The following is a 27,841-nucleotide window of genomic DNA, read 5'->3' as shown; positions in this document are numbered from 1 at the left end:
GCCCAGCATATATCAGAACTAGCTCTTGGATGATGGGAACTAAACTGACCATGAACTAAACCTATCACACAACTAGAAGTGGCCAGGTAGCATGCCTACGTTGATCGCTAGATGCCCAGCGCCAGCCGGAGAACTAAATAGTCTAAGCAGAGGAAAATACAGTCCTTGCTCACCTCTAGAGAAATTCCCCGACAGGCAGACAGAAGACCCCCACATATATTGGCGGTGAATCAAGATGAAACAACAAACGTAGCATGAAAATAGGTTTAGCAAATTTGAGGTCCGCTTACTAGATAGTTGAAGGACAGAAGGGACACTTTCATGGTCAGCTGAAAAACCCTATCAAAATACCATCCAGAAATTCCTTTAAGACTCTGGCATTAACTCATAACACCAGAGTGGCAATTTCTGTATCACAAGAGCTTTCCAGACACAGTAACGAAACTACAGCTGTGAACTGGAACCAAAAATACAAAAACAAACATGGACGAAAGTCCAACTTATCTAGGAGTTGTCTAGGAGCAGGAACATGCACAGAAGGCTTCTGATAACATTGTTGACCGGCATCAGACTAACAGAGAAGCATGGTTATATAGCGACTCCCACATCATGATGGGAACAGGTGAACAGAGCAGATGATGACACAAGTTCAATTCCACCAGTAGCCACCGGGGGAGCCCAGAATCCAAATTCACAACAGGCGATTTTGGTGCAGACGGAGAGGACAGTCTGGGGTTTGCTCAAGGTCCTGGCAACGACGCACTGGCTGGGGATGGGGAAGTCCACGCACAGGTGCTTCTTGATGGCGTCGTACTTCATCTTATTAATGCTGGACAGGATACAGACCACCTGGAGAGCAGAGACAGATCATGGCGACATTTCAGACATTCTTGCTGGTCACGTTTCCACCCAGTCCAATAGCTACCCACCATCTCGGTGTGGTCTGTAATGTTCTGCTGGAAGGCCTGTAAATATCCTCCCACCGTGTCCTCGACTTCAACCCTTTAGAAAAGACAAACAAAACGTATGGTGTAAGACCCGCACTGTGCGAGCCCCTCGGCTGAGCCCCCCCCCGGCAGAGCCCCCCCGAGCCTCACAGAACCGCCCGGTTCATCTTGATGCGCATTTGCTGTGTGATCTTGAACAAGTTCTGCAGAAGAGCGTTCGCCGCATCGTAATTTCTCCGGGTGTAAAAGAGCAGCCAATTATTCAGATCTCGGGGGCTGATCAGGACGGCACCCCTCAACTCTCGCGACCAGTCAGCAAACTGTGGATTATATTCTGCCTGCAAATAATCCGAAATCACAAATTACATCTCAGTGCAGGATCTCCGGGATGTTGTCACCCGGATTCTCAGCAGCCTGAGTTACATGCCAGGTCTGTGCAAAGTAGTGGGCAACCAAGAGTCAACCTGGCTTTGAGACAAGAAAGCTGGTGGGGAAGGCATGGCCAGGGGCAGTCTGTGTCGGACTCCCAAACAGCCTCTGAAAGAGGAGCAAAATGAGTCAAAAGAAGGAAAGAATCCAGGCTGCAGCTCAAGAAGACCCCACAAAGCACTATTGGGCCCTGGAATATTATCCAAACCCCCCAAAAAAACTACTGAATATTTCAAACAAAGGCCTCCTGAAATGTAACGTGCATTTTATATCACAGCTAATTGGGCAAAAAAAAAAATCAAGTCATCACTCGGATCAATATAAAAGACAAAATAGAAAAGGTGAAAAAGTCTAAAAAAACAAACAAACCCCAAACCACTTAGTGTTATATTTTCCTTACAAGAACGGACCTGCAGAATTGTTTCCAGGCCATTGTATAACACTGCGGACACTGTAGAAATTATACCCTTTTTCCTTGTATTCACGTTCAGTGTAATTTAATTTTTATCCTTCAAAACTACATCTCATCCTGCAAAATACAAGCCCTCCTATGAAAATGAAAATAAAATAAAAAAAATATATGGTAAATAAATAAATAGTTTAGGGGGAATGTGAAGGTGTTGTGGTGCGTTCACTCTCAACCTAAATACTCACAGATCTGTCTTTTTGCAGGATTTTTTCCGGAGGTGCGATTCTCCCTTCGAACTGTAGGAGTTCGGTATCGAAATTCAGCCCCCAGTCACGTAGCTCTTTCTGAACGCTCTCGTCCCTAAAGACAGGAGAAAAATATACAATCCCCGGATTCATCACTACTGGGTGGTGAAAGGAAGGAGCCCAATAAATGTCTTGCTGGTGCTCTATTGGCACTGTGTCTATCTTTAGAACAGGACCCCACTGTCAGGAATGGAGAAGTGGCCATTACGTCTATTGGATCCAGATGAGACTATCCAGCAGCTATAGGGACCACAAGAGCTGCCTTACCTCAGTATACGGCTTTACCATCTCAGAATGTGTTTCGCCGCTGCTTCTTCTGGAGGTGTGGTTCCCCGGAAGAAGCAACGGCGAAACGTGTATTGGGTTACGTAAGCATCAAACTGAGGTCAGACATCTCTTGTTATGCGGTCTTATTTTTATCTCATCACGCAAGGTATCCCTCGTGTTTGTAGTCAAGTAGCGAGCAAAGCAATAGAGGAATGTCTCCGATCTACTGCTGTAATCAGGCTGAAGGGTCAACATCTCAGAAATTCCAGCTTATGTGAGCTGTTCGGTCATGCGCCAATCATACTGACAGCTGAGGCCGCTATCAGGAGCCTCCGTACTGTTCGGTATGACTGAGGCACTCACAGCCTCGATGGGGAACCAGTTTTGAAATCACAGCAAACTCAAGACATGGCTTCTAACCAAACTCACCTTGCCCAAAAGAAGGCCCATGTCAGAGGCAGACGGCCCTTACCAGCCACCGTGGCTACTTACTTGTGTATGTAATTCAGGAACTTCCCAACTTGTCGCTCCCTCTGGTCTGGTGGTAAGCGAGTGTGAACGGCCAGGTCTTTCATGACGTTGAAGTCGTTTCTCATTCTGTCGGTCAGACCTGTGTTATAAAGATGAAACGGTAAGAGATGAGAATACGAGCAGCTGCCTCCTGGTGAGGAGCCATGGGGGGCATTACTGGGACCGGCGCATTTCAGAAGGGGATCCCTAGCGATCTGCAAGACACCAGCCATACAGCAGACAGGGCAGATCAATTTTTTTTTTTTTTTAAACGGTAAAATATTTTTTATTCTTTATATATTTCTATTATTTCCTTTAATTTTCTACATTATTTTGAAGTTTATTCGGGGACTTCAACATCCAATCATTTGTGCTACACCACAGTACTGCAGCATATTGTGAAAATTCCACGGCAGGAACCTAAAGGGATCGAGGACGAGCATGCGCACCGTTTAATGCTGCTATCGGAGATTGACAGCAGCATTTAAATGGTTAACAGCAACAACAGGAACTCAAACAGGACGGCCACGACTGTCAGAGACAGATGCTGGCTATATAATCTAGCACAGCTCCTCATTGCCTCCTCATGTGAAGACCCTTCCCAGGACGTCTATTTGTGGGAAGGCATTAATATTGCATTTGCGACCGTTCCCATCACCTTCTTGAGCTTTACTTTAGGCTGTTCTCACACCTATGACACTATTGGTCGGTGCACACCCTGCGATGTCCAGACCTTATATGTGTCTACGTTCAGCTGAGGCCAAGACCGGAAGCCCACGGCCAGTGCAGACAGAACAGTCAGCACTTGGACCAAGAATGTTGGACACAAATCCAGCCCTATAGCTATTTAGCCACCATTTACAATCACAGAGATAACTGTGGCGTAGTCAGCGAGCTCTGCTAGTAACCCGCCGGGGACTGCGCTCACCTGTTAGGTTACATAACTCTGGCACCAGTACGATGGCTCCGTTTTCGGCTCCCGGCTTGGGCCTCCGGGGGATGTTCACGATTAGCGGCTGGCTCATGTCCTCCACTTGTTCATTGTATTGCTGAGGGCGATGCAAAATAAACAGCAGGATGATGAACGTCTCAGTTATCAGAGCTTTGTCCAAGTTACCAGCAAATAATAAAAGGAGATCACCCATAAGCAAAATTCTTTAAAAAAAAAAAAAAAAAATTAAAAAACTCGCTCTATCGCTTCATTTTCAGCTCCTGTTGCAACTGTGCACCCAGCCAGGACAGCACAGCTCCTTGCAAGATGTAGTGGGGATATTTGAGCCGAATCAAAGAGAAGATGATTTTGGGCGTTTACCGGAAAATATTTCTGAGCCTTCTGTGGAGACAGGGGGAGGAGGGGTGGGAATGGGAGGTCAGCAGGTGCCCTTGTCAAGGTGAAAATATATTTTCTTATATACCTTTTGTACTTTTATATATTTTATACTGTGAAACAATAAGTTTTCCCTTGCTAATGCAAATGTAACTGTATTAAAGATGGCTGCCAGTGTTCATTCTTCACTTCAGTTTAGAATCTGAAAGGTTAAAGTTTCATTTCTTCTGAAATCGAAACAAGAGGAGGAATCCACCAGGAGACGTCCGACGAATCAGAAGGACTGAGCACTAGACGTATACTGCTTAAACCCCGCTGTTATGATACCCCAATGGCAGGGGGAAAAAATAACAAACGGACTAGCTCTCGGGTGATGGAAACTAAAGTTGACCGTGACCTGAACCTGACACAACACTGGAAGTAGCCAGGGGATGTACCTACGATGCCCTAGACACCACGCGCCAGCCGGAGATCTAACTACCCCTATAAGAGGAATACACAGGCCTGCCTTACCTCCAGTGATGAACCCCAAAAGGTGATAGTAGCCCCCCACAGATATTGACGGTGAGTTCAGAGGAAATGACATACGTAGGATGAACAGCAGATTTAGCACAGTGAGGTCCGCTTACTAGATAGCAGAAGGACAGGAAAGAGTTACTTCACGGTCAACTTAAAAAAACACTACTCAAAAAACACCATCCAGAAATCACTTTAAACTCCAGTGACAACTCATGCCACTGGAGTGGTGATTTCCGTCCACAAGAGCTTCCAGCACTGAAGAGTCACATTGCAGATAGCTGGACAAAAATAGCATAAACAAGAAACGAAATTCAACTTAGCTGAACTGGAACTTGAGGCAGGAGAATGCAACAGAATGCTACTGATACATTGTTGGCCGGCATATGACTAACAGCCAAGCAGCCTTAAATAGGAAACTCCCCTAAAGGGTGGCGACAAGTAATCAGAGATGGAGGAAGGCACATAAGAGGCACTACCACAACAGACCACCGGGGGAGCCCACAAACACCGAATTCACAACAGTACCCCCCCCTTAAGGAGGGGGCACCGAACCCTCACCAGAACCACCAGGGCGATCTGGATGAGCACTATGAAATGCACGAACCAAATCGGGAGCATGAACATCGGATGCTGTCACCCAAGAATTATCCTCCTGGCCATAACCTTTCCACTTAACCAGATACTGAAGTTTCCGTCTGGAAACACGGGAGTCCAAGATCTTTTCCACCACATACTCCAATTCACCCTCAACCAACACAGGAGCAGGTGGATCAGCAGAAGGAACAACCGGTACCTCATACCTCCGCAATAATGACCGATGGAAAACATTATGGATAGTAAAAGATGCTGGGAGGTCCAAACGAAAGGACACAGGATTAAGAACCTCCAGAATCCTATAAGGGCCGATAAACCGAGGCTTAAACTTAGGAGACGAGACCTTCATAGGAATAAATCGAGAAGACAGCCACACCAGGTCCCCAACACAGAGACGAGGACCAATACGCCGATGACGATTAGTGAACTGTTGAGTCTTCTCCTGGGACAACTTCAGATTGTCCACAACCTGTCCCCAAATCCGATGCATCCTATCAACCACAGCATCCACTCCAGGACAATCCGAAGACTCCAATTGACCGGACGAAAACCGAGGGTGAAACCCTGAATTACAAAAAAATGGAGAAACCAAAGTGGCAGAACTGGCCCGATTGTTAAGGGCAAACTCTGCCAATGGCAAAAAGTCAAGCCAATCATCCTGATCAGCGGACACAAAACACCTCAAGTAAGTCTCCAAGGTCTGATTAGTACGCTCAGTCTGGCCATTAGTCTGAGGATGGAATGCAGACGAAAAAGACAAGTCGATGCCCATCCTGGCACAGAACGTCCGCCAAAATCTAGACACAAACTGAGTACCCCTGTCAGACACTATATTCTCAGGAATACCATGCAAACGCACCACATTCTGAAAAAATAGAGGAACCAACTCAGAGGAGGAGGGCAATTTGGGCAAAGGTACCAAATGAACCATTTTGGAAAAACGGTCACAAATCACCCAGATGACAGACATCCTACGAGAAACCGGAAGGTCAGAAATAAAGTCCATAGAGATGTGCGTCCAAGGCCTCTTAGGAATAGGCAAGGGCAACAACAACCCACTAGCCCTAGAACAGCAGGGCTTGGCCCGAGCACAAACATCACAAGACTGCACAAACATGCGCACATCTCGAGACAAAGAAGGCCACCAGAAGGACCTAGACACCAAATCCCTGGTGCCAAAAATTCCAGGATGACCTGTCAACGCGGAAGAATGAACCTCCGAGATAACTCTACTGGTCCAATCATCAGGGACAAACAGTCTACCAGGCGGACAGCGATCAGGCCTATCCACCTGAAACTCCTGCAAAGAACGCCGCAGGTCTGGGGAGACAGCTGACAATATCACCCCATCCTTCAGGATGCCGGTAGTTTCGGAATCACCCGGCGAGTCAGGCTCAAAACTCCTAGAGAGGGCATCCGCCTTCACATTCTTAGACCCAGGCAGATATGATACCACAAAGTTAAATCGGGAGAAAAACAACGACCAGCGCGCCTGTCTAGGATTCAGACGCCTGGCCGACTCAAGATAAATTAGATTCTTGTGGTCAGTGAGGACCACCACCTGGTGTCTAGCACCCTCAAGCCAATGACGCCACTCCTCAAACGCCCACTTCATGGCCAGAAGTTCCCGATTTCCCACATCATAATTTCGCTCAGCGGGCGAAAACTTTCGGGAGAAAAACGCACATGGTCTCATCACTGAGCAGTCAGGATCTTTCTGCGACAAAACTGCACCTGCTCCGATCTCCGAAGCATCTACTTCAACCTGGAACGGAAGCAACACATCAGGCTGGCGCAACACAGGAGCGGAAGAAAAGCGGCGCTTAAGCTCCTGAAAGGCCTCCACAGCCGCAGAGGACCAATTAGCAACATCAGCACCCTTTTTGGTCAAGTCAGTCAAAGGTTTAGCAATGGCAGAAAAACCCGCTATAAATCGGCGATAGAAATTAGCAAAACCCAAGAACTTCTGCAGACTCTTCAAAGAAGTAGGTTGTATCCAATCACAAATAGCCTGAACCTTGACAGGGTCCATCTCCATAGATGAAGGGGAAAAAATATATCCCAGAAAGGAAATTCTCTGAACTCCAAAACTACACTTTGAGCCCTTTACAAAAAGAGAATTAGCTCGCAAAACCTGAAAAACTCTCCTGACTTGTTGAACATGAGATTCCCAGTCCTCCGAAAAAACAAGAATATCATCCAAATACACAATCATAAACTTATCCAGATATTCACGGAAAATATCGTGCATAAAGGACTGAAAAACGGAAGGAGCATTCGCGAGACCGAAAGGCATTACCAAATACTCGAAATGGCCTTCAGGCGTATTAAATGCGGTCTTCCACTCATCCCCCTGCTTAATCCGCACCAAATTATACGCACCACGTAGATCGATCTTAGTGAACCACTTAGCCCCCTTTATGCGAGCAAACAGATCAGTCAGTAAAGGTAACGGGTACTGGTATTTAACTGTAATCTTATTCAAAAGTCGATAGTCGATACAAGGTCTCAATGAACCATCCTTTTTACCTACAAAGAAAAATCCTGCCCCTAGTGGAGACAACGAGGGGCGAATATGACCCTTTTCCAAAGATTCTCTAATATACTCCCGCATAGCAGTATGTTCAGGTACAGACAAATTAAACAAGCGACCCTTAGGAAATTTACTACCGGGGATCAATTCAATAGCGCAGTCACACTCTCTGTGAGGAGGGAGAGAATCAATTTTAGGCTCTTGAAAGACATCATGAAAATCTGACAGAAATGCTGGGATCTCAGAGGGAGTAGATGAAGAAATGGGAACCAAAGGTGTATCCCCATGAATACCCCGACATCCCCAGCTCAACACAGACATAGATTTCCAGTCCAAGACGGGATTATGAATCTGTAACCATGGTAATCCAAGCACTAAGACATCATGTAGGTTGTATAACACAAGGAAACGAATAATCTCCTGATGGTCTGGGGTAAGACGCATAGTCACTTGTGTCCAATATTGTGGTTTATTGCTAGCCAAAGGTGTAGAATCAATACCCTTCAGGGGAATAGAAACTTCCAACGGCTCCAAATCAAACCCACAACGCTTGGCAAAGGACCAATCCATGAGACTCAGAGCGGCGCCAGAATCCACATAAGCATTCACAGTAACAGATGATAAGGTACAAATCAATGTCACGGACAAAAGAAATTTTGACTGCAAGGTACCTGTAGAAAAAGATTTATCAACCTTTTTATCAACCTTATTTATACGTTTAGAGCATGCTGATATAACATGAGCTGGATCTCCACAGTAGAAGCACAACCCATTTTTGCGCCTGTAATTCTGACGTTCGCCTCTAGACAAAACACGATCGCATTGCATATGCTCTAGTGCCTTTTCAGCGGTCACCGCCAAATGGTGCACAGGTTTTTTCTCAGAAGACACCGCCATATGGTGCACAGGTTTTTGCTCAGAAGATACCGCCATATGGTGCACCGATTTTTCCTCAGAAGACACCGCCATATGGTGCACCGATTTTTCCTCAGAAGACACCGCCATATGGTGCACAGATTTGCGCTCCCGTAAACGCCGATCAATCTGGATAGCCAATTTCATGGCATCATTCAGACCTGTAGGCACAGGGAACCCCACCATGACATCCTTCACGGCATCAGAGAGACCCTCTCTGAAATTAGCTGCCAAAGCGCACTCATTCCATCTAGTAAGCACCGACCATTTACGGAATTTCTGGCAGTATATCTCAGCTTCATCTTGCCCTTGGGAAAGAGCCATCAAGGCTTTCTCAGCCAAACTCTCCAAATTAGGTTCTTCATAAAGCAACCCCAAAGCCTGGAAAAACGCATCTACATTTAACAACGCAGGATCCCCTGGCGATAATGCAAAAGCCCAACTTTGTGGGTCACCGCGCAGTAGAGAAATAACAATTTTAACTTGTTGTATATGATCACCAGCAGAGTGAGATCTCAGAGACAAAAACAATTTACAATTTTCTCTGAAACTCAAAAACCGGGATCTGTCTCCGGTAAAGTATTCAGGCAGAGGAATCTTCGGTTCAGATATTGGAGCACGTATAACAAAATCTTGTAAGTTCTGTACCTTTGTCGCAAGGCTATTCAAACCTGCAACTAAACTCTGTGGATCCATGATTCAAATGGGTGTAACCCAAGCCATTCAGAGGTTAAGAGGAGAGGAGAAAAAAAAAAGGCTGAAGACTGCAGTTTAAGCAAGGAATACAATGAGCAACCAGGGTGCACTTTCAAACACAGAAAAAAAAAAAAACCTTTTCTCCTCCTTCCTGCTTTAGTGCATATTTTACACATAGATTTTTTACCGGCCGGCCAATCTGTTATGATACCCCAATGGCAGGGGGAAAAAATAACAAACGGACTAGCTCTCGGGTGATGGAAACTAAAGTTGACCGTGACCTGAACCTGACACAACACTGGAAGTAGCCAGGGGATGTACCTACGATGCCCTAGACACCACGCGCCAGCCGGAGATCTAACTACCCCTATAAGAGGAATACACAGGCCTGCCTTACCTCCAGTGATGAACCCCAAAAGGTGATAGTAGCCCCCCACAGATATTGACGGTGAGTTCAGAGGAAATGACATACGTAGGATGAACAGCAGATTTAGCACAGTGAGGTCCGCTTACTAGATAGCAGAAGGACAGGAAAGAGTTACTTCACGGTCAACTTAAAAAAAACACTACTCAAAAAACACCATCCAGAAATCACTTTAAACTCCAGTGACAACTCATGCCACTGGAGTGGTGATTTCCGTCCACAAGAGCTTCCAGCACTGAAGAGTCACATTGCAGATAGCTGGACAAAAATAGCATAAACGAGAAACGAAATTCAACTTAGCTGAACTGGAACTTGAGGCAGGAGAATGCAACAGAATGCTACTGATACATTGTTGGCCGGCATATGACTAACAGCCAAGCAGCCTTAAATAGGAAACTCCCCTAAAGGGTGGCGACAAGTAATCAGAGATGGAGGAAGGCACATAAGAGGCACTACCACAACAGACCACCGGGGGAGCCCACAAACACCGAATTCACAACACCCCGCCTATTGCATTCCTTTTTAGTACCGTGTATTTGGAAAATAAAGGTCAGTTGGTATGACTGTGGCTGACACATATAGTCACATGAGCATGCACTGAGACTGAACCAGCTACCTGTCTGACTCATTCTTACCCGGTACCACATGCTTATAGTTTAATTTGGAATGACTGGTGAATGACGGTATATTGTCGTTACGACCCTGACAATTTGGCGCGACCAACGTGGGGCGTGGCCAGCGATCCGAGACCCTCTGGACCCATGCCTGGATGTCTGTGGATGATACCCGTAGTGGCTGACGTCGAGGACTGATCACCCTCTGAACACGGTAAGTGGCGATCATATACACTGTATGTGTCACACTTGCTAGTGTTTCAGCCGTTATTGGTTTGTCTGTGGTCTCCTTGGGTCTGGGGAGTGACCGGTCGAGTGGTGAGATCGAATGCGATCCTGTGCCACGCTCTGAACCAGCAACTGAGAGACGTCGCATGCGGCGCGTCCTCATGTACACCACACCTCCTCCACCGGTCATTGTACTCCGTTCAACCACCCTACCCGTGACTATTGTCTAGTAGTGAAGTGGAGTGATAAATTGAGCTAGTTGTAGATTGTGGGGCAGCTTAGAGAAAGGGATAGGAGACGCAGCCTCTGTGATATTGTGCTGACAGGTAACTAAGGCGTTCCGAGAGGGGACCACCTGTCCAGGTAGGTAACTGTCATGGTTCCCAATGGCAAGGGAACGTAAGAAACATATAAATAACGAACGAGCTCTCGGGTGATGGAAACTCGAGTTGACCGTGAGCTAAATCTACCACACAACTAACAGTAGCCAGGGAGCATACCTACGGCTTCCTATATGCCACGCGCCAGCCGGAGGACTAACTACGCCTGGTAGAGGAAGAAACAGACCTGGCTTACCTCTAGGGAAATACCCCAAAAGATGATAGCAGCCCCCCACATGTAATAACGGTGAATTAAGAGGAAAAGACATACACAGTATGAAAGTAGATTTAGCAAAGAGAGGTCCACTTACTACATAGCAGAAGGATACAAAAGAGGACTTCACGGTCAACTGAAAACCCTTTCAAAAACCATCCTGAAATTACTTTAAGACTCCTGTGTCAACTCATGACACAGGAGTGGCAATTTCAGCCCGCAAGAGCTTCCAGCTACAGAGAATTACAAAAACTGCAAACTGGACAAAAGGTACAAAACAAAAGGACAAAGTCCACTTAGCTGATCAGCAGACTAGTAGCAGGAACATGCAACCGAAGGCTCTGGTTACAATGATGACCGGCAAGGAAATGACTGGAGAGCAAGGCTAAATAGGAAACTCCCAAACGCTGATGGAAGCAGGTGAAAAGAAGCAGCAAAGTGCAAACAAGTCACCAGTACCACCAGCAACCACCAGGGGAGCCCAAAAAGCGGATACACAACAGGTAACTAAGACGTTCCGAGAGGGGACCACCTGTGCTGACAGGTAACTAAGGCGTTCCGTGAGGGGACCACCTATATTTTTTGTGGAGGGCTCTCACTAGGAGACCGCCTCCCGACTGTTTAGAATATCGTGGCAGGATAGTCTGTAATCACTGTTGTTCAGGTTAGGGACAGACAGGAAACATTAAGCGTGAGGCTCTTTTCCTAGTACGTCGAACGTGAGGCTCCGTACTATATATATATATAGAACACAGTGTTGATATCGCTGCTAGTGGTTTACTGCAGAAAACCATAGTATTCTGTGAGTCATGTTGCGTATCTTAAAGCAGAAGTCAGTGCCCCACAAGTTAGATGAGGATGCTGTTGAAGTCAAGACAATAGTAGAGTCACGGGAGGGCAAGAGGCAGTCAAGAAGCTTATCTGCGAGTTGCGCGAGGCTTAAAGAACAAAGGATAAAAAGTGGTTGATGGAGAGGGAGGATCAGAGAATGTAGAACCCGTGTTTGGTTATAAAATGCCTTTGAACTGTGATCCCACAGATTGTAAAATGGCCGCCGTGCCACTGGTGATGAAAATGCAGTCCCAGCCACCGCCCTGTGATGGCGACGGGACGAGTTCTCCAGAAGCGTAGGTGTGTCCCGTTTGTGTTGTGCAGAATCCAACCTGGGTGGAGACCTGCCGCGTGTGCGTGTACGGGCCGTCCTTGGGGCTCCGCCCAGACCACGGAGGATCATAGGAAAGTTTTGTAGAAATTAAGTCTGAAAACTGCTGCAATTTGTGACTGTGTAGAAGATACGGAGCCTTGTATCAGTGCTGTGTAGGAGAGGGGAGGAGGGAGCGGACCGCTGTGAGATTTCTCCTCTTTCCTCATCTGTGCTACGAACTTAGAGAAAGGGGGGCAAAGAGCTGGGCTTTTGTATTCTCCCTTGTGCGCTGTGGAATGCAGTGATTTTTCTTATCTCCGTGTTACTAGATGGGAGGGGGTGAGTGAATCCCTGCGCGACCTGCTTGAAATTTCTCCCCTCGGTGCTGTGGGCTAGAGGGAAGGAGGGCCATGTATTGCATTCTAAGTTTTCTCTGTCCTTGGTTTAGTACACGCTGAGAGATTTATGTTTAAAGCAATAAGTACTGTATGAAATTGGAAGTGAAATAGACCTGTGCTTAGTCTTAGAGAAAAACTTGTAAGTAATTGAAAGATTGGTAAAAGATTTACCTGCTTATATATAGCAAATTGAAGATCAACAGGGGGGCTCCCTGTTGGATAATATGGTCCCTCCCTAGCTTCGTTATGTCAATTTTCAGATTAAGAGTTTGTTTTAATCGGTGTAAATGGCAGACCCCCCAGCCCGGAAAGGCCCCTACATCTCCTCTTCCCGTGAAACCTTCACACTTACAAGGCCAGACTTTCCAGGAATCTGAAGTTTGGTTCCCCTGTCATTCACGCTACTACATCACACCTCAGGAATCCCAGGTTCTTTTCTCAGTAGGGTATGGGGACATAATTACCCACCAGGTAGGAGCCATAGTGAACCCAGCTAACTCTACCCTGTCACATAGAGGTTGTTTGGCCCAACAGATAGCTAGAAAAGGGAAGCCCAGCCATAGCCCAAGAGTGTCAGGCCTACCTTGTCGTTTATGGCCCCTTGCATCCAGGAGACGCTATGTCCACCCAAAGAGGGAATTTGCCCTGTGATATAGTGTTACACACTGCAGGCCCCGTATATGATTACAAGACACCCGAGCACTGCCGTACAGTATTGCAGACTGCCTTGCAGACAGAGCTCACCTATGCAGGACATGCTACAGGTGTGCTGATTCAGTTTTATGGAGACAAACAGAGACCTGTTGCTTATTACAGTGGCCGCCTGGATACGGTGGCAAGAGGAAGTTCCTCCTGTGTTTGGACTGTGTTGTATTACCCACTGATGGTCCACACCCCACACGATGTATATAGTATCCTTAACCAGGTACAACCTAGCCACATGTCCATGGCTGGACAGCTGCGACTTTGGTGTGCTATTCTCATGCCTACTAATGTTACTTTGAAAAGGTGCACTGTCCTGAACCCCGCTACTCTTCTCCTAGTTCCCCTGGATCCAAAGGGGGGAGGAGTAGGTGACATGAGCAAGGACACTCTTTTTCTTTCTAGAATGGATCCAGAGGAACAAGATTAGGTTTCCAAACCACATGATTGTCTAGAATTAATGTCTCAGGAAACGGCTGGTCTCTAGTGTGCCTATTCTAATGCTGATTTTGAGCTTTTTGTAGATGGATCCCGTCACCAAGATGACCAAGAACGCTACTGTACCAGATATGCTGTGGTCTCAGAACATGAGGTAATCAAGGCAGAGTCAATGCCAGCTCATATGTCTGCACAAGAAGCAGAGCTCAAGGCGCTTACAGAAGCGTGCAAACTAGCAGAAGGTAAGACTGTAAATATCTACACTGATTCCAGGTATGCTTTTGGCATTGCACACGATTATGGGCCTATCTGGAGAGCCAGAGCTTTCCTGACAGCAAATGGCCACCCCTTTAAACATGCTGAGGCAGTCCAGCAACATATGAATGCACTACAGTTTCCCACCCAAGCAGGCATCATAAAGGTAAAGGCACATACCAAAGGCACTGATGGACGGACAAAGGGTAACGCACTGGCAGACCAGGCTGCAAAGAAAGCAGCAAGCACTCCTGTAGCCTCTCAAGTACATCACCTGGACACCCCACCATCTCCACTTGTGTTGAAAGACATCTTAGCCCGGTTACAAGAACAGGCAAGTAAGGAGGAGAAAAATAGGTGGCAAAAGATAGGGGCTTGCTCTGATACCGTCACTGGACTATGGGGGAGGGGTGAAAAGGTCTGCTTACCACAGGTACTGTACCCAATGATGGCACAGGTTCTGCACAGGAATGTGCACCACTCGAAGACGGCCATGTGTGACACCCTACAGAAACAATGAATTGCCCCCGGGGTTTTCCACCTGCGCAGAAGGGCAGGTACAGAGCTGCATGATATGTGCCACACATAATCAGGGTAGGACAGTGAAAACCCAATCCAATCACACTCCCCAGCCCTTTAACCAATTCCAGAGACTGCAGAATGATTATATTCAGTTACCCAGGGTAGGGACGTATGAGTATGTGTTGGTCTGCATTGATTTATTTTCAGGTTGGCCACAAGCCTACCCAGTTGCCAAAGCTACGGCTAAGACAACGGCGAAGAAACTGATGGCTGAGATCATATGCAGGTATGGAGTTCCTGAAGTCATTGAAAGCGATCGGAGTTCCCATTTTACTGGAGAGATCATGTCAGAGGTAATGGCAGCACTGGGGGTAAGTCAAGCATTGCATACTCCATCCGCAGAACAGTGGAAAAGTGGAGAGACTAAATGGAACTCTTAAGCTTAAAATCCAGAAGGCAATGACAGAGACTGGTAAACCATGGACAGAATGCCTTCCTCTAGCTTTGTTTTCAGTAAGATATACCCCAAACAGGAAGACAGGACTGTCACCGTATGAGATTCTGTTTGGCAGGGGCCCCAATCTTGGATGTTTCTTTCCACAACAGTTGCAACTCAAGTACCAGGACTTGACTAGCTATGTGCAGGCCTTACATGGACACCTTGCCAAAGTGCATTTAACTGTCTTCAGTTCTCTTCCAGACCCAGACAAGGTTCTTGGACACCATCCCTTTGTGCCAGGAGACCTGGTGTATGTGAAAAAGTTTGTGCGCAGAGATTGTCTCCAGACAAGATTTGAAGGACCCCACACGGTGATCCTGGTCACCCCCCACTGCAGTAAAACTTGAAGGAAAGAGCACCTGGATCCACGCCTCATATTGTAAAAGAGACCGAACCAGTGTTTAGTCACAGTAGTGACTGAAGGGAAATGTTGCTGTTGTTTTTGACCTTGGGACTAGGGGCCATCCTCGCCCCTACCTCTTCGGCCCCTAATGTAAATGAAAATACTAAGGTCCCACTATTCTCTGGGTAAATCTGACAGCCCTGGTGAATATCTGGCGATTTGATTTCTGTGATGTAGTCAAGGGCCTTGAGACTGAACGGGTGGTAGAGGGGATCATCCAGTTTTATATGTGTGTTACCAGACAATACAACAATAATTGCCATTATTGGACAGATGCTGCCTGGAATACAGGGGATGATTGGGGATATAAACCTAGCGAAGCCATGTTCCCCAAGGATGGGACGGGTAGGAGTCTTTGTGAGAGAATGCATCTAACAGCCCTTCTGCAACCACCTAGAGGCTGTAAATGGGGTAAAAGTTGTCACCCCCTCCTCCTAAATCTTGAAAGCCCCCAATCTGCTGATCTGCAGACGTTCGTACTGGGAAGGCATTATAATTATATATTTAGTGCTGGACCCTATGGGTATTTAGGCCATATACAGCTCCAGGATATTAGCTCTAGACCAACCAAGGCCCCTGTTACCAGTACACCTAAAACAGGCCCAGGTGAGCGTTTGCAAAATGTAGTTAATGAAGTGATCCCCATTCCAGGTCTCAGTTGGCAAGAGGTTTTCTCCATAGAAACACAAACAGCCCCAAGGAAAAACCTATGGTTAGAATGGGTGAGATACAATGTAAGAGTCCAGAATATCTCTGTAGGATGTATTGCTTGTGCTGCTGCGAATACACACCTATACACACATGCATTGCTTTTCCCTGATGACAACACCACTGCCTGTGTCATGAATCTGTTGAAAGGTTTGAAGCCCACTGATTGCCCAGATTACGTCCCACTAATTCATAAGGAACCCAGACTAAAGGTCCCAGGAGAAGTAACCGTATTAGCTGACAATTACACCTGCTATAATTCCCACGACACCACAGGTACACCAGTAGAGATCTCCGAGATAGGTTTCTGCAAAGAGAACAGTCCTCTAGATACTGACTTGCTAATCAAACATACACAATATATTAGAACAAAACTAGGCAACATGTTATCTGGGAAATTTAGAGCACAGAATCGTGCCAGAAAAACCCAGAGTCCCAAGGACAGAGCAACTCCATAAGAAGCATAAGAGAAAAGGAGTAAAACGGAGAAAGCAAATACTGCAAATAATTTATTAAGTCATACAGAAGTTAATACATACAAGTATAATAGCACAGTCAAGGGGATAAAGCTCAAGCATTCGCGCTAGCGAAACGCGCGTCGGGGGTCCTGCTGGACTGAATCCCACCCGGTACACTCCATCTCCGCACCCTGTCGGTAAGCGCCTGTCTGGTTGCCATTATTTCTAGTGTGGGGCGTGATTTTGTGTCTCCATAGGGCTCACTTTATGCCCATGGGCGGCTGCCTCTATACTACTAGTAGATTAGGTATATCTTTACTTGGGTGCTGGCTTATACCGGTGGGGACTCACCCTATTCTTACCATCCCCTTTTTCACTGTGCTATTATACTTGTATGTATTAACTTCTGTATGACTTAATAAATTATTTGCAGTATTTGCTTTCTCCGTTTTACTCCTTTTCTCTTATACACAATATATGTACGATATTTATTGGTTATGTGGAAATGGCAAGCTCCGTCCTAGGTTGCCTAATGCCTGGATAGGCCAATGCACCCTTGTTAAACTAGCCATGCAGTTCAAGATTTTACCTTGGGATCCAAAGACACCTGACGAACCTACCAGAAAGAGGAGAAGTCTCAATCAGCTCCACATGAGTTATGAAGAAGATCCACTGATATATATTAATGCCATTGGAGTGCCAAGGGGGGTGCCTGACCAGTTTAAAGCCCAGAACCAGATTTATGCCGACATTGCTTCTATAATCCCACAGGTGCAGATTAATAAAAATGTTGAATGGATCAAATATATATATACCGTATATACTCGAGTATAAGCCGACCCGAGTATAAGCCGACCCCCCTAATTTTGCCACAAAAAACTGGGAAAACTTATTGACTCGAGTATAAGCCTAGGGTGAAAAATGCAGCAGGTACCGGTGAATTTCAAAATTAGAAATAGATACTCCATACCATTCATTATGGCCCCATAGATGCTCCACATAAAGCTGTGCCATATATAATGCTCTGCACCGTTCATTATGGCCCCATAGATGCTCCACATAAAGCTGTGCCATATATACAATGCTCTGCACCGTTGCCCCATAGATACTCCACATAAAGCTGTGCCATATATACAATGCTCTGCACCGTTGCCCCATAGACAGCTGTGCCATATATATAATGCTCTGCACCGTTGCCCCATAGCTGTGCCATATAGTGCTCTGCACTGTTGCCCCATAGCTGTGCCATATAGTGCTCTGCACTGTTGCCCCATAGCTGTGCCATATAGTGCTCTGCACCGTTGCCCCATAGCTGTGCCATATAGTGCTCTGCACCGTTGCCCCATAGCTGTGCCATATAGTGCTCTGCACCGTTGCCCCATAGCTGTGCCATATAGTGCTCTGCACCGTTGCCCCATAGCTGTGCCATATAGTGCTCTGCACCGTTGCCCCATAGCTGTGCCATATAGTGCTCTGCACCGTTGCCCCATAGCTGTGCCATATAGTGCTCTGCACCGTTGCCCCATAGCTCTGCCATATAGTGCTCTGCACCGTTGCCCCATAGCTGTGCCATATAGTGCTCTGCACTGTTGCCCCATGGCTCTGCCATAGCACCATTGCCCCATAGATGCTCCACATAAATCTGTGCTGCTGCTGCAATAAAAAAAAAAAAAAAAAACACACATACTCACCTGTCTTGCTTGCAGCTCCTCGGCGCCATCTTCCCGGCGTCTCTCCGCACTGACTGATCAGGCAGAGGGCGGCGCGCACACTATATGCGTCATTGCGCCCTCTGCCTGCACAGTCAGTGAGGAGAGACGCCGGGAAGATGGCGCGACGCCCGACGTGTGGAACGAGGACAGGTGAATATGCGATACTTACCTGCTCCCGGCATCCCGCTCCTTCCCCCGGACAGCTGGTCTTCGGTGCCGCAGCCTCTTCCTCTATCAGCGGTCACCGGCACCGCTTCATTAGAGAAATGAATAGGCGGCTCCGCCCCTATGGGAGGTGGAGCAGCCTATTCATTTCTCTAATGAGCGGTCCCACGTGACCGCTCAGGGGAAGAGGCTGCGGCACCCGGAGACAGTGGGACGGGCAGGGGGAGCGACAGGAACGCCGGAAGCAGGTAAGTATATGACAGTGCTCACCCGCCGACCCCACCACCGATCATGACTCGAGTATAAGCCGAGAGGGGCACTTTCAGCCCAAAAATTTGGGCTGAAAATCTCGGCTTATACTCGAGTATATACGGTATATTACAGAGAACAAAGATTCGTTAATCATAGCTGTGATGCCTTTCAGGATATAGTTGAGGACTTGGGCCCTAACGCTTGTATGACCCGTGCTGCAACCCGACCTAAAAGAATTACACTGAATCCTGTCCAGACAAGATCACATGTAGTGATATAAGAAGCTGACACAGGATGTGGTTGGTGGATAGTGGGGACATTAACTTTTAGGAGTAGGCTGACAGTAATCCTTTTGGGAAGGAGCTGTAGACCAGCATGTCATGTCACTCCCCACCACCAGAGAACCAACCATATCAGGTAGGGTAAGACAGATACAGGAGTATTATCCCTGGAGGCCCTCTGACTAGCTAGCTACGCAAAAGCAATTGGCTGACCCTGAGAACCAACCTTTCTCATTCTACAGACAAATAATGACCATATGTTGGACGTATAAGTGCACCTAGGCAGGCCTAGGTAGTTAGTGAGCACAAAAGCAGGTGACTTGCTAGGACACAATTAAGATTTTCTACAAATGTGACAAAAGGAGAGTGTAGAGCTATACTTTGGACGGTTACAGCTGAAATGGGAAGGCATGGAGTACAGCCCCATAAATCCACTTTATGTTAGAGTATAGGTAAATACATTCATTGACGGTATGACCAAAGACTTACGAGACGAAATATAGACAGCCAGACCTGAATGGCGAAATGTAGATCCGAAAGACCTGAAGGTTGCAAAAAGAAGTTGAACAAATTAGGACAATAAGATGATGTGTCATGTATGCTGGAGCAGATATATCTTTCTTCTCCAGTTGGTTAGGTGGGATCAAGGGATTCCTTCAATAAGTTTGTTTGGTACTAATTGCCCTCCTTATAGTTGGATCGATAACACAGGTCAACAAAAAAATTTTTTTTTTCTGGTGTCCAAAATATTTTAATGAATTTGGGGTATTTTTGGGGTGCTGATTCTGAATATGTCATCAGTTTTGCCAGATTGGCTCAAGTTTTTGACATTTTTGGTATCTTATTTATAGCACTTGTTGGTAAATGCGACGCATCATCTCATTAATTTCTTTGGATTAGTACTTGAACTGAGCAGTTCTCAATATAGTTTTGTGTTAATTAGTGTTCTAAAAGTTTGTTTATAGCTTGATTTTTGCACTAACTTTATGTTGTTGTCTGTTTTCCAGTGAAAAGCGTGAACTCATCAAGAAGAAGTTGTCTTAACGATCCAGACTCATTCTGTTACATTTGTGGTGAATACACACTGCCAAAACATAGAAGAAACATAACAGACTTCGTAAAAAAAGTGTATTTTGCCTATTTTGGGGTTATGCTTGGGGACCAAGACAAGTTTTGGGCACCACACAGTGTGCAAAGCATGTATCGAATTATTACGAAAATGGAGCAAAGGACAAAGAAAAAGCTTCAAATTTGGTGTTCCAATGGTGTGGAGAGAGCCAAAAAATCATCATGATGACTGTTATTTCTGTGCAGTGCAAGTGCAAGGATTCAATAAGCATAAGAAACGAAAATGGGAGTAACATGGAATCTGCAAGAGGGTCTGTCCCTCATTGTGAAGATGTGCCTGTACCTGTGTTTACCATAAATAACAGTCATCGTGATGATTTTTTGGCTCTCTCCACACCATTGGAACACCAAATTTGAAGCTTTTTCTTTGTCCTTTGCTCCATTTTCGTAATAATTCGATACATGCTTTGCACACTATGTGTGGTGCCCAAAACTTGTCTTGGTCCCCAAGCATAACCCCAAAATAGGCAAAATACACTTTTTTTACGAAGTCTGTTTATGTTTCTTCTATGTTTTGGCAGTGTGTATTCACCACAAATGTAACAGAATGAGTCTGGATCGTTAAGACAACTTCTTCTTGATGAGTTCATGCTTTTCACTGGAAAACAGACAACATAAAGTTAGTGCAAAAATCAAGCTATGAACAAACTTTTAGAACACTAATTAACACAAAACTATATTGAGAACTGCTCAGTTCAAGTACTAATCCAAAGAAATTAATGAGATGATGCGTCGCATTTACCAACAAGTGCTATAAATAAGATACCAAAAATCTCAAAAACTTGAGCCAATCTGGCAAAACTGATGACATATTCAGAATCAGCAGCCCAAAAATACCCTAAATTCGATGAAATATCTTTGGCACCAAAAATGCTGTTGACCAGTGTAATCCTCTGTTGTGTTATTCCCTTGTATAAAAAGGTTATTGCCAAGGCAACTCCGACTGGCACCTTCCTCAATCAAGAAATAGATCCACCAGAGTACGATGGTACTGAGTCAGGGGAGATCCCTAAGTACATTCCTCTCAAGAGAATAGACAAAACCCCCCATTCTCAGATGATGCTAAGAGATTTAGTTTAGGGACAGTGGGAGAACTCCATGTGAGGTTAGTGAAGGGTTCAGCTGCCTGGAGGCCTCTCGCTAGGGGAGAGTTTCTGAGGTGTCTGGATGAAGAAATCCACCTCCCCTTTTCCCATCACATGGACAGTCTCAAAGGATCTTTCTGTAAGGGAAAAACTTAGTGTTTAGGGGGGATTGTCAAGGTGAAAATATATTTTCTTATATACCTTTTGTACTTTTATATATTTTATACTGTGAAACAATAAGTTTTCCCTTGCTAATGCAAATGTAACTGTATTAAAGATGGCTGCCAGTGTTCATTCTTCACTTCAGTTTAGAATCTGAAAGGTTAAAGTTTCATTTCTTCTGAAATCGAAACTTGGAAATAGAAAGAAGAGGAGGAATCCACCAGGAGACATCCGACGAATCAGAAGGACTGAGCACTAGACGTATACTGCTTAAACCCCGCCTATTGCATTCCTTTTTAGTACCGTGTATTTGGAAAATAAAGTTCAGTTGGTATGACTGTGGCTGACACATAGTCACATGAGCATGCACTGAGATTGAACCAGCTACCTGTCTGACTCATTCTTACCCGGTACCACATGCTTATAGTTTAATTTGAAATGACTGGTGAATGAGGGTATATTGTCGTTACGACCCCGACACCCTGATGCGCTAACCAAAACACATGAATACCCAAGATGGTGCAAATGACAGAGTCTCACCTTTCTGCCAATTCACCGGGATTAAGATTAAAGCAGCTGGGACTTCCAGCTTCCAGGACAGACTACCCCCACCTGTGGCACGCACAGAAAGGAGGTACTGACAAGCTTAGGAAGATGTCAGTCCATTGAGGCAGAAGGCCAGTTGACCAGAGGGTCACAACCTGGCTTCTCCGAAAAACTCCATGGAGCCAGGTGACTGGTGGGTCCCATTACTTGCTTTCATAAACGTATCCATGGAGCTCAGGTGACCGGTGGGTCCAAATCCTGACTATCCCAAACGTATCCATGGTTCAGCGATAGTGAATGGAGATCTGCATTCTTTAAGCCAGGGCTGTGGTCCTCTAAGCTGACATCCTGAAGAATGTCAAATCTGTGTCCCTCGTGATGGAGCCATGATGTCCTGGCTGCTGTCCTGTAGAGTTTCTGGTTCTTCGGATCTCTTGGCTGTCTGGATGTATATCGGTTTACGAAGGTATAGGTTATAGAGGCGCTTATGTCCTCTTTTTATAGTTAACAACTGTCCTTCAAACATCCAGAGGTAAAGCGGAAGAATGGTGACAAGGTCAACTCACATTGTTTAATTATTGTATTTATTTGCATAGTTTTTCCTCCTGTTTTGCAAGTCAACAAGCCAGCTGGCCTGGACAATGTGTAATCAACATTTCAGCAAACATTGTTCAATTATGCGCCTCTAGTTGCCCAGGATAACAGCACAATGCGTTACATCAAATTTCAACTTACAAGTCAGTATTACAGGATAATGTTACCAAAAGTCTGTTTTCTTGACGAACCAAAAAGAAAAATTCAAAAGTCAACATGTAGATAACAGTTAGTGACTCCTGGCTAACTGAAAATAGGGATTTTTGTGTACTCACCGTAAAATCCTTTTCTCCGAGCCAATCATTGGGGGACACAGACCATGGGTGTTATGCTGCTGCCACTAGGAGGACACCAAGTTGAAACAAAAAGTTAGCTCCTCCTCTGCAGTATACACCCTCCTGCTGGCTCCCAGAGAACCAGTTCGGTGCAAAAGCAGTAGGAGATCATAAACCATAAACATAAACCAAGCGCAAGCCAAAAAATTAACAGGGTGGGTGCTGTGTCCCCCAATGATTGGCTTAGAGAAAAGGATTTTACAGTTAGTACACAAAAATCCCTATTTCCCCTACGCCTCATTGGGGGACACAGACCATGGGACGTCCCAAAGCAGTCCTTGGGTGGGGAGTCACATCACAGATCTAACCCCATGTACCAACTGACTACAGTTGCGCTACCGCCGCTTGCAAAATACATCTGCGAGGGACCGTTTGTGCAGAAGTCTGAGAGCGTAAGCTGTATCAAGTTACAGCCTTGCAGACCTCTTGTGCCGACACCTGATGCCAAAAGGCACAAAAAAGAATGTCTACCGACTGAGTAGAGTGTGCCGTAATCCCCATTGGGATAGGCTTGTTTCCTGACACAGTAAGACATCTGAAAAGACAAGTGAGACCATTTGGTATCGTAGCCCTGAAATGGCTAAACGGTGCCCGAGACCCTCAGGAAGCACAGATAGGTCGTCCGACCTACTGAAGGGCGCCGTCTTCTAGATGCACCTTCGGAAAGCCTTTATTATGTCCAGGTGTGAAAGGCTCATTCCACCGGATGTACTGGAGCTGGACAAGAAAAGAGAGAAGGACAAAGTCCTTGTTAAGGTGGAAAGAGAAAAACCACCTTGGGAAAAAACGGAGACCATAGATGATTCGATGACAGCCTTGTCCTGGGGGAAAATCAGGAAAGGAACGGAACTCGACCAAAAAGAGTGGTAGCTCTGAAACTTGGTTGATAGCGCAGCGAGAAGAAACAGACGACTTCAGAGACATCCTGCAACGGTTCGAAAGGCATCTGTTAAAGGGAACCTGTCACCCCCCCAGGCGTTATAAACTAAAAGAGCCACCTTGTGCAGCAGTAATGCTGCATTCTGACAAGGTGGCTCTTTTAGTTATGGGTGCTGTAACTTCCGAAATAATCAGTTTTATTATTTGTCCGAAATACCTGCTCCTTAGTCAAGTGGGCCGGCATTTCCCCCCTGCTTCAGACAGCACACAGCTGTCACTCACATTTTCTTGGCGCCGGGCGCCGCCTCCCCCTCACCGCTGTTTTCAAAAGTACCCGGCGCCTGCGCTTTTATCCCCTGCCTGGTGCAGGCGCAGTGAGTGCTGGCTGTCTTTCCTCATATGCAGCCCAGCTGACTGCGCATGCGCCGCCGCCCTGCTTGTGAATCCCAGCCCCGCAGTGATTTATGATTTATTCACATTGCGGGGCTGGGATTCCCAAGAAGGGAGGCGGCGCATGCGCAGTCAGCTGGGCTGCATATGAGGAAAGACGGCCAGCACTCACTGCGCCTGCACCAGGCAGGGGATAAGAGCGCAGGCGCCGGGTACTTTTGAAAACAGCGGTGAGGAGTAGGCAGCGCCCGGCGCCAAGAAGATGTGAGTGACAGCTGTGTGCTGTCTGAAGCAGGGGGGAAACACCGACCCACTTGACTGAGGAGCAGGCATTTCGGACAATAAAACTGATTATTCGGTAGTTACAGCACCCAGAACTAAAAGAGCCACCTTGTCAGAATGCAGCATTACTGCTGCACAAGGTGGCTCTTTTAGTTTATAACGCCTGGGGGGGGGGGGGGGGGATGACAGGTTCCCTTTAAAGCGCACCCGGGACCATATAAAGGTTGCAGGGCTCTGAATGCAAGATATAGGAGGATACCACATGGGAGACCCCCTGAAAGAAAATGCTCACTTAAGGAATGGAAGTACTTCTGAGCTGGAATAAAACAGATAAGGCCAAGATCTGGAATTTGAGAGAGGGAGAGAGAGAGAGAAAAAAAAAAAAAAAAGAAAAAAAAGAAAAGCTGAGCGCCAAATCTGATTCCAGACCAGTTTGGAGAATTTCCCAAATTGGAGGGAACAGAGAAGACATGAGGACGTCCTGACAAAAAAACGGACGCTGGCAGAGCAGATTTGGATGATCCGGCAGTCGCCATAGGACATCGACGACTATCTGCACTCAATCTGCATATCACACCAAGTGTGTCCTAACCTGGGCGATAAGGATTACTGGAATCCCCTCTGCTCAGGTCTACCTGAAGACTCTCGGAAGTAAATTAAGCGGGGAAAAAAAGCAGGTGCTGAAGATGAAGCCGCGGAGAGACTCGTGTATGCTCCTTGATGGTCTATAGATCCCAAGACCGAGCTCTGAAGTGGAATACCTTGGCGCTCAATCTTGAAGCCATCCGATCCACGCCCGGAGTCCTTAGATGAATACATTTCTGTCGAAAGGCCTTCCATTGTCCCAAGGCGAGACCTTGACGGCTACAAAAAAACTGCCGCCTGGGATATGGACTGCTGAAAATACTGAGTGGTTCCTATCTGCCCATTGGGCAATATGGGCTACCTCATGCATGGCCACCCTGCTGTGGTTACCCCCTTTAATGATTGATACATGCAACAGCTGTGGCTTTATCCGATAGAATTCTGATGGGGTGACTCGGCAGGAGATAATGGAACTGTTGCAGGGCTATCCTGATTGCTCAGATTTCCCAGACATTAATCGGAAGGCTCGACTCCCGAGTTGATCAGCGCCCCTGAGCCATGAGGTGCCCAAGACTACTCCCCAGTCAAGGAGACTGACATCGGTAGACACTACTAGCCATTAAACCGGGAGAAAATATTTCCACTGGAAGAGAGAAGGCCTCAATGTTCATCACCTGAGAGGCTGCCTGATCCGCCGGAGCATGCAGCATCGGCGATCAAGGAAGAAAACGGGTTCATGCTGCAGGGGACAGAGTCAGCTGAATGAAAAAGAACGATCATTTCGATTGCGGTCACCATTTTGCCCCAGTGCCGTCACAGCAAACCAGATAGAATGATCGAGTGAGTGGTTAAGTGCGTGGGCTCCGTGTTAGAAAAGACTCGGACCTTGTGTTGAGGGGGAATCACTAACCCTCGGAGGCATCCAGGGTCATTCCTTAAAAGGATATCCATTGGGCTGGAACGAGGGGAGCCTGTATACATTTATCCACGAGCTCAGGGGAGGAAGAGTATCGCCAGAGATGCAAAGACCCCTGATGAGAAGGTCGTCTGAGTAGGGCAGAAAGATCACGCCTCGAGAGTGCAAGATGGACATGACAGCCGTCATGACCTTCGAGAGCACGATGTGAACTGAAAATGCTGTTAGGGGATGGCAAAGCACAGGATTGTTTAGAGAGGGGAAATTCGAATATGTAGAAAAAAACATCCCGTTGTCGATGGATGTTAGAAGCGTCCCTCTTATCGACGAGTGACCATGATCCTTTGGTAGGATCTGATGCCAAGACTCCAGATTGCAAGGCTGTAGTACTAACCACTGAAACAACGTGCTGCATTAGAGATGGATGAATTATCCCAGTCAGGCTGGTGAAGACCCTGACTGATAGAGGAAGGATAATGAAGGGACTGTATCGCTGGTCAGTGATGCCATGGGCTGCGTCAGCGACAAAGACCACACTGGGGGAGGGGGAGGTATAGTGTAGTCTAGATCCCAGCCTCAGTAAAATGAGGCTGTAAGACAGAATACCTCATGACCTGTTAATCTCATGAATCCTTTGCAGGAAAAAAAAAACCCGTGCCTCAGGGTTAGAGCACTTACCCAGGGCTGTTGCCCAATGGTGCTGCAGGTCCGATAAACTAAGGTGGGATTTTGATCCCAGGACCCCATGCAGCCAAAGTACTGAGTGAACGTCAAACAGATTAGAGTAGAACACCTTGAGCCCCTCGTAAATCTATGGTGTCCGAAAAAGGATTTTTTTTTGCACACAGAGTCCGTTTTCTATTCAATGAGCCATAAAAAAAGAAACACCTTCTGAACGTGATGGCATCCGCCGCTGATGGCTAGCTGCGCTGCACTGCCTCCAAAAAGGCGACCAGGATACCATGGCTTTAGCTACCCCTGCCGCGGCATACGATGGATAGTGCTGAACCAGAGGTCTTAAAGACGGAGCGAGTCAGTCTCTGACAGTCTGTGGGTGATGATCCATCCGGCCAGGATAGGATTCTGAATACCGAAACGAATACTAGTGGGTTCACCGCAGGAGATTCAGCTCAATCTTTCCACAGATCAAAACAGGGGCGTACCACGCCTCAAGAGGGTGCTGACCCTTCAGATGTTTAACACGTTGCTCTCAGCGCTGGTTAAGTATAACCCAGACCTCCGGGTGAATGGTAAACGCTGTTATGAGAGCGATTAGTCCTCTTGAAGGGCATTGTGTGTTCTGGGACAGAACCGCAATCCTCGTCAACCTTTAGAGTCTGATTGACGGGCTCAATAAGAGAGTCCCTCATTTTCTGGAACTCTGGTGAGTGCAGATCCGGGAAAACATCCAACTCAAACTCAGAGTCTTGTTCTGCAAATCACTAGTGAGGGAGAGCGAGAAACAGACCTCACGGACGCCAAACTGTCGCCCCTGTCAGTCGGCCCCAGAAATGCGTCCTCGCTGCCAGAGTAAGCCCCCCCCCCCTGCCAGCGTCGCCGCAGACCGCCTGTCCAGTGCCGCTGCTGGTCTAGGACCATGGTACAGGGAGAAAGGGGTCACCCTCAATCCACCATCCTTTTAATAGGGAGGTAGAGAGGGACTTACACCTCGGACGAAGCCGGGGACTAAA

The 27,841-nt window shown here is 46.6% G+C and overlaps 1 protein-coding gene and 1 pseudogene across 1 annotated transcript in view; both read right to left on the bottom strand.

Moving 5' to 3' along the window:
• Positions 1-27,841, bottom strand: part of LOC143786226 (uncharacterized) — a 467,324-nt pseudogene that overhangs the window by 342,215 nt on the left and 97,268 nt on the right.
• The window catches only part of LOC143785860 (piwi-like protein 1), a 79,573-nt gene continuing 51,772 nt past the window's right edge, over positions 41-27,841 (bottom strand). The window contains exons 7-12 of the mRNA XM_077274994.1: positions 3,796-3,916; positions 2,850-2,967; positions 2,031-2,145; positions 1,098-1,285; positions 930-1,002; positions 41-849 (exon numbers count right to left, since the gene is read on the bottom strand). Coding sequence (XP_077131109.1) covers positions 589-849; positions 930-1,002; positions 1,098-1,285; positions 2,031-2,145; positions 2,850-2,967; positions 3,796-3,916 — 876 coding nt within the window. The 3' untranslated portion in view covers positions 41-588. The remainder of the gene's footprint in view (positions 850-929; positions 1,003-1,097; positions 1,286-2,030; positions 2,146-2,849; positions 2,968-3,795; positions 3,917-27,841) is intronic.

Source organism: Ranitomeya variabilis, chromosome 7, assembly GCF_051348905.1.
Source record: "Ranitomeya variabilis isolate aRanVar5 chromosome 7, aRanVar5.hap1, whole genome shotgun sequence".
Lineage (NCBI taxonomy): Eukaryota > Metazoa > Chordata > Amphibia > Anura > Dendrobatidae > Ranitomeya > Ranitomeya variabilis.
Note: the sequence above shows the minus strand (reverse complement) of the source record. Positions and strands in the feature narration are given on the sequence as shown.